This window comes from Corticium candelabrum, chromosome 12, assembly GCF_963422355.1.
Source record: "Corticium candelabrum chromosome 12, ooCorCand1.1, whole genome shotgun sequence".
Taxonomy (NCBI): Eukaryota; Metazoa; Porifera; class Homoscleromorpha; order Homosclerophorida; family Plakinidae; genus Corticium; species Corticium candelabrum.
In genome coordinates this window covers 5,023,594-5,031,093 of record NC_085096.1, presented here as the reverse complement: position 1 = coordinate 5,031,093, position 7,500 = coordinate 5,023,594, and the positions used below count along the sequence as shown (strand labels likewise).

Sequence of the window (7,500 nt, the reverse complement as noted above, 5' to 3'; positions counted from 1 at the left end):
GCGTTGGATCGTACAAGACCAGCTGGTTCTATATAAATCATCATGTGCTTTGCTAATGTAGAAAAATTGTCTATAAAGAAATTGTATAATTATACGAAATAAAAATTTGTCTCAAAGTTAGCCAAATGTAGTTGTTGGTTTGTTACGTAATATGAAAAATAATTGTATACTAATATTTGTGCAGGAGGTGCATCTGAAGGTGACATTCGACTTGTTAATGGATATACCGCCAAAGAAGGGAGGGTGGAAATTTATCACAAGTGAGTGATGATTCCGACCGTTTGCAGCTCAAGCACAATTTATGATTCTGTACAGTGGGGAGTGGGGAGGCGTGTGCGGAGACGGTTGGGATGATATTGATGCGAATGTGGTGTGTGAACAGTTGGGTTACACTGGCGTTCATAGTGCGGAAACTGGCTCGTTATTCGGACGAGGATGTGGTAGAATATGGTTAAACAATGTGGAATGCAATCGGTGGGATTATCGTTTAGAGAGCTGCTCCAGATCCTTTTCAAGCTGGGGCGTTTCCAGCTGCGGTCATTCTGGATCTGCGGGTGTGATCTGCGGTAAGACAATCACTAGCAAAAAGAAATAATTGCCTTTTGCCTCTAAGTACAGCTTCGCTAGCTGAAGAATTCACTTTTTAAGATCAGAGTAGTGGCAGCAAATAAAAGAGATAATTATTAAGAGACGATATGTTAATGACGTCACGTTCAATAGTTTCTCAATCTAATTAGCTGTTAATTTTTTTATACAAACTCAAACACACACTGCACAAACAAACACCACACACACACACGTGTGCTTTCTACTTCATATAAAAAATGTCATATTTAAATTTTTGATTACTTTTAGAGACACCCATCACTGGGAGGTGGTGGTGGTGGCAGACAACAACTGCACCGCCTACAATAGAAGACAAATCAAGTAAGATTGATTTATTTCTTGTCCCCAAACAGTAAAAAGTAAACTTTTCTTCTAACATTAATTATTGTCGTATGTAGCGGCTACAAAAGATGTAGTAATAGCTTCTGCAATATCGGCCGTATTTGTATTTCTAATTGTTATTAATATAATCGCCGCTGTCCGGGCAAGAGGCAGACCAGTTGCTACAACTACGACGACAGCAAGTGGTCAACTATACACTGGACGACCTGCACATGCTCAATCGGTAATGAATGTTTCGTCTGCGCCTCAGAGTGTTAATTATCCCGGAGTTCACTTCAGTTCTATCGAATCGGAAGCTCCGCCCTCGTACGAGGAAGCGATTGTCCATCAATCCGCTATTGAAGCAGTGAACTTTGAGGAAAGGTCGCGTGATGGCTCAGCGTGCGACGCATCCAACGACATTGACTGTGACTGTGGCTGTGACTGTGACGGAGACTAACCCTGCTGTCTCGTAACAGTGTAAAGTGTGCAGTTGAAGTCTAGCGCAAATAGTAATATTGAACTATTCAATTTCAAATTCCATATGTAATAGATGAGTCTGTACAGTAGTGGATTATGCGATTGCGTATTGCTGTTGTGCAGGATATAGTAGAAATAGAGATGTTCGATATTCACGAGTCTCCAAACAAGCCAGGGTCACATGGGACCATGCATCTAGATAAGACTAATGACGACGTAGGAAACGTTGACGCTGATTTCTTTTGGATCCGGTAGCTAGATGTACATACATGTCGCTTTACAGTATTTTCTAGGCAACTGGAAGACGTACATCGATCTGTAGCTACAACGAATTAGCGGAACGAAAGATGGCGACAATTCAATAAAGTATGATAATGATGTTCATCTCAATAGTTAATTAATTTATTAACTTCCAGTTATGCAAGAGCGCTATACATGCAGTATTGAGACATAACAAAGGTAATAAGTCTGCTCCGTGCAAAAGTTGCGTAGCTGTGTGAATTTGAAGTAGTGTGGGACTTTGATGGTATTTAGTTAATTACCTTTAATAAACGTTAGCTTAATTGTTGCTAAAATGTAAACGGTAGTTCTTTGAAAACACACGGGATTATCAATGTAATTAATTAATAATAATGACAATAAATAAACAAAATTGAATAAATATACAATAATATTTACAATAAATACACACACGGAACACACACACACACACACACACACACACACACACACACACACACACACACACACACACACACACACACACACACAACGTCACTTCTGCTACTTGTGCTGAATTGGAAGTGTATTGCGGTACATTGATGATATTTAGTTAATAATCTTTAATCACACCGACCCATCCCTGTGTTTTCAAAGAATTATACATTCTAGCAACAAGCTAATAAATAAATAATAATAATGACAATAAATAGAAAAGAAATTAATAAAATTTAAATTAATATTTACAATAAATACACACGTCCCAACACACACACACACACACACACACACACACACACACACACACACAGTGACACACACACGCACGCACGCACACACACACACATGTGAACACTCTCACACACATACACACACACGCACGCACACACGCACATGTGAACACACACACACACACACGCACACAAACACACACACACACACACACACACACACACACACACACACACACACACACACACACATGTGAACACACACATATGTGAACACACACATATGTAAACACACACATATGTAACACACACACACACACACACACACACACACACACACACACACACACACACACACACACACAGCACACACACACACACACACACACACACAGCACACACACACACACACACACACACACACACACACACACACACACACACACACACACACACACACACAACATACGCTCGCAGCTCTGATGTGACGGTGTAAACACAGCTTCATTTACTAGTTAAGCTACGAGCGTAAAAAAAGGACACTACAATGAGTGGTAGACTGCTTCGCGAGGAGTTCACTCCAAACGCGCTGAATTGATTTCATGTCGGTCTGTCGGTATGTCGCTATGTTTGTTTGTACTTACCTATCTATCTATGTTTGTTTGTACTTACCTATCTATCTATGTTTGTTTGTAAGCGTTTGTCACGTTCGGGGAATTCTTAGAGTCAATCAGCTATCGTTTTGGGGCGCGAAACGTAGGTGACGTAACAATCCAACGCCTAAACAATGGACTAACGTAACAATCCCGCGCATAACGACCAGTGAGCAATCACCGGTGAGAATTCATTAGCGTCCCAACTTTGCAAAGATGAGGAAATATTTGAGGCAAACGAATTAAACAAAAGCGTTCTGAAAACTTTACAAGGTACTTGTAGCTCAAGGTGGCTGAATGACTCAAGTTTTCACTTTGTACATGATGTTGCAAAAAAACTAATTCTTTTGTCATGTTTTGCAGCTGCATGAATGGCAGGAAAATAAAAAAACAGCAGGATTTACAAGGTATTCCTACATCAATGTGACTGCATGCTTAAAACACGAAAGGTCTTACGTAAGAGGTTACGTGTTTTGCATCTGCACGAAAGAATCAGCTGAACTGGCGGTAAGTACGCGGTCGGCAGAAAATCATGCATTGCAAAGCTGTATAGAAGTGGCGAATGCATGCAAAACGTCGGACGGTATATCACTGTCAGCTCCGTTGACCGTTGATCGGGCCGATGCTTGGCATTGCCTAGAGGTCGAAACTATAAATGATAGCTGTAGTAGCCGGGCTGACGTCGAGGTCTTTGGTGTACCGGTCTGTCTGGCGGTTGCTGACCTCGCCGAACCGCTTAGTTCTGATAGTGCACATTGCTAGCAGTCGATTGATGATGGTGCGACAGTGACGCGTGAGAAACAGCGCGATATCTATACAATTGAAAGTACCGTGCAATCTACGAGTACCAGTGTACTTGCGCGTGTGCAGATGCATGATTTATCTGAAAGCATAGCACTTTCAGAGTGTTTGACATGTAATAGTGGTACGTCTACATTTCATAATGCGTGTATGTCTTTGGATCAAGGTGAGTCCCCTAAATCCAAACAGCGGCGTCTTGATCATGAACGCCAACGACGTCGTCTTGAGAGCGAGAGTGTACTCGAAAGATCTAATCGTCTAGATTGCAATGCCGAGAATCAGCGTCGTCGTAGTTCGCGAGAAAGTGGCATTCAGTCGACAACGACGAAAGCGAGCAAAGTAGAAACTGTTGACGATCGTCAACTCTGTTTGAAGCTTCAAACATTGGCATTGCATGTTGCCAATAGCCAGACTCGTGAGAAAGAGGAGAAATGCTCCACTAGGCTTGAAGCGGTTGCTTGATAGGTCGCTAGAAGACGAGCTCGTGAAACTGACGACGAGCGCGCTGTCAGGCTTTAAAAGGTGTCTGCGCGTAGTGCTGCTGAGCGAGCTCGTGAAAATGACGAGGACAGTGTTGTCAGGTTACAAGCCATGGCTAAACGTGATTCACACAGACGAGCTCGTGAAACTGACGTGGAGCGCACTCTCCTGTTACAAGCGATTTCTTCACGTGTTTTTGACGAAGAGCGCACTGTCAGGGTTTAAGCGATGTCTGCAGGTTTTTCTGATAGACGAGCTCGTGAAACTGACGAGGAGCGCGCTGTAAGGCTTCAAGCGATGTCTGCGCGTTTTTCTGACAGGCGAGTTCGTGAAAATGACGAGGAGCGTGCCGCTACGCTCCGAGTACTCGCTGAACAGGTCTCTACTAGACGAGCCCATGAGACAGTCGAAAAAACTAGCGAACGTAAAACATACATGTCTCACCAAAAAGATAAGCGACGATCAGTAGAGAATGATATTGAACGCTCATTGTGACTAAAGCAAGATGTCGCTAGCAAGGCAAACAATTGCGTTTGTGAATTGCACGAGTAAACGAAAGTGCGTCGAAGTCGTCACATTGCACGTCACAATCGCAAGCACAGAGGCGATAGCACAGCCGTGGTACCGTATACTGATGATATCGACAGTATCGGTACACAATCAGACTCTTCTTGGCGTAGTCGTAACTCGAACACCTTCAAGCAGAAGGTAGAAGCAAATTTGGTTCGCTTTCATCGCGAAATTTTGACGTTGCATTTCTCGGAATGTGACGTTTGTCGTGAGGCGTGGCTTTCGATCAAAGTTTGCGTACAAGGTGAGTTGTCTATATGTAATCGTTGCCAGAGTAAAAGGGCCTACCTAAATTGTTCTCTATCGAGAGCAACGCGATACCGGGGCCGGTACCAGAATGTCTCGCTCGGTTGTCGGTTGTAGAAGAAATGCTCATCGCTCAGATCATGTCGATGATGCAGACCTACATTTTAACGTACGGCCTGTACGGATAAAAAACGGCACGTTATCTGTCTACCGCAAGACGTTCAGTCTGTAGCTACCACGTTGCCACGTACTGGGCAGTCGGCAGCTGTGGTCGTCATCAGGCGAAAAGGTACGTCTGGTGGTCATCGAAATTTCCGCGTCAGACATGCTGTAGTATTGGAAGCTCTTCGTTATCTTATACCTAATAGTCGTTACTATTCTAACGTAACGATAGACCACAACGTTGCAGAAGCGTTTCCAGAAGACGGTACGTTGTCCGACTTGCAAGTGATTGAGGACGATGACCTAGCCAGACTAAACCCTAACGATGACGCTACCGTAAACGAGCAATCTCAGCAAGTCGGCTCGTCTGATGAAGACGACTTGCCACTGCAGCAAACAGTGCTTCCGCAGCTGGGTACGCGTAAGTGTGAGAACGATAGCATTCGTGATTCGGTGAATAAAGGTGCCCGTACGTGTCCTGCACGTGTTGCGCATGCGCAGTCAGACGTATCTGATCACATTGTAAATAATAATCAGGCGATGGCTACTTTCGTTGATTGGCCCGCTATTACCAACCAGTTGGTTGACGAGTTTAATTCGAAAGGTTACTGGAGCAGAGCGTTTTCTACTCTATTTCCGACGGGTGCTGTCGAGTATCTGACGCCGAGACAGCGACGGATAACGCTCGGTCAGTACTCGAAGCATCTTATTTGCTATCATGACGGACGGTTTGCGCAGCATTCCAGATTTCGTTACTTTTCACTGAACACCATGATGAGATAGCGAGCTCTCGAGACAAGCCGTGTGTCTGTCAAACAGAGAATTGGTGAAAACCAAATGAGCGTGGAAGAACTGAAGAATATGATTAATCGAGGTGAGACTTTATTTGCATCTCGAGTAATGAGGTTTAGCAGTTCTTTGCATGGAACAAGACAGTACTGCTGTACTCAAAGACTAAACCTAACGGCCATGCAAGAGACACTAGGCATGCCAACTATATTCTTCAAGCTTAGTGCTGCTGATACTCAATGGCCAGAGGTTCAGGATTTGATGCGTCACAATCGGCCAAACGCTAACCAAGACAAGGCCAGAGAGAGAATAAAAGCCGGTCATTCAAAATCCTCATTTGAGCAATTGGTTTTATTTGCAAAGAGCAGAAAAATTTATGCGATACATTTTGCAAAACAGTCTTGATGCTGTAGATTTCTGGGCACGCATTGAATATCAGCACAGTGGAAGTTCTCATTTGAATGGTGTGGCTAGGCTGGCCGATGCTCCACATTCTGATAAGGTAACTTCAGAGTGGGCATGCATGCACAGAGTATCCGAGTCGGGCGAAGCCGAAGCCACTAGCGAACAAAAGAGAAGGGCAGAGGACATTGCACAGAAGATGTATGACTTTGCTGATGCCCTGGTAACTACGTCGAATCTCACGTTGAATGAAACGAGGGAGGGTCACATGCCTCAAGCAAAAATGCTGCCTTGTCACAAACGACATAGAGACGTGACCGACGAAGAGCAGAATTATGCTGCACTAATAGCCAATGTGCAGAGGCATACAAAATGATCAAAGGCTTACTGTCTTTGACATGCTAAATGTGAGAGAACCTCTGTCCTAGCAGGGGACTACGATCATGGTAGTGAGAACGAGCTACAGTGCTGTTTTAAGTTTCCCAAAATCTTGTCAAGTAGAACACATTTTGAACTACAAGACAAGCAGATAGAGCTTGTTACGCGGCGAATTGATTCGCATTAATGGGCATAACTGGGATCAATTGACAGGCTGGCGAGCTAATGTAGACATGCAGATGAGTGTCACTGCACAAATGATGTCTAAGTACATGACCAAATATGCCAGCAAGAGGGAAGGCATGTCTGAACCTCCAAAAAAGACTTTCAAAGTTATAGTAGAGGACTTGAAGAACGATGATCATCCAAAGAAAGCCGTCCGAAAGCTAATCACAAGGTCTGTAGTAGAGCATGACTACTCGGCACAGGAAACGTGCCATCACCTTACGGGTGAGAAGTTAGTGGTATGCAGTACAACAAGTTTACGTGTAAACGTTGATGGCCAACGGGAAGTCGAAGTGGCACAAGATAAACAGGCTACATTTTTAAGTGCCATGGACCTCTACATAAACGGGCCAAAAAGTAACGAATTTGGAAATCTCTGCTTTGACGACTTTGTCACGCAGTAGGATTTCAAAAGGACGGGGCGTATTGTCAAACGC

The 7,500-nt window shown here is 43.8% G+C and overlaps 1 protein-coding gene across 1 annotated transcript in view; it reads left to right on the top strand.

Annotated features, from left to right (window-relative positions):
• Nucleotides 1-1,562, top strand: part of LOC134187619 (neurotrypsin-like) — a 5,267-nt gene extending 3,705 nt beyond the window's left edge. The window contains exons 7-9 of the mRNA XM_062655771.1: nucleotides 185-260; nucleotides 316-566; nucleotides 856-1,562. Coding sequence (XP_062511755.1) covers nucleotides 185-260; nucleotides 316-566; nucleotides 856-962 — 434 coding nt within the window. The 3' untranslated portion in view covers nucleotides 963-1,562. The remainder of the gene's footprint in view (nucleotides 1-184; nucleotides 261-315; nucleotides 567-855) is intronic.
• Nucleotides 1,563-7,500: the final 5,938 nt, after the last annotated feature.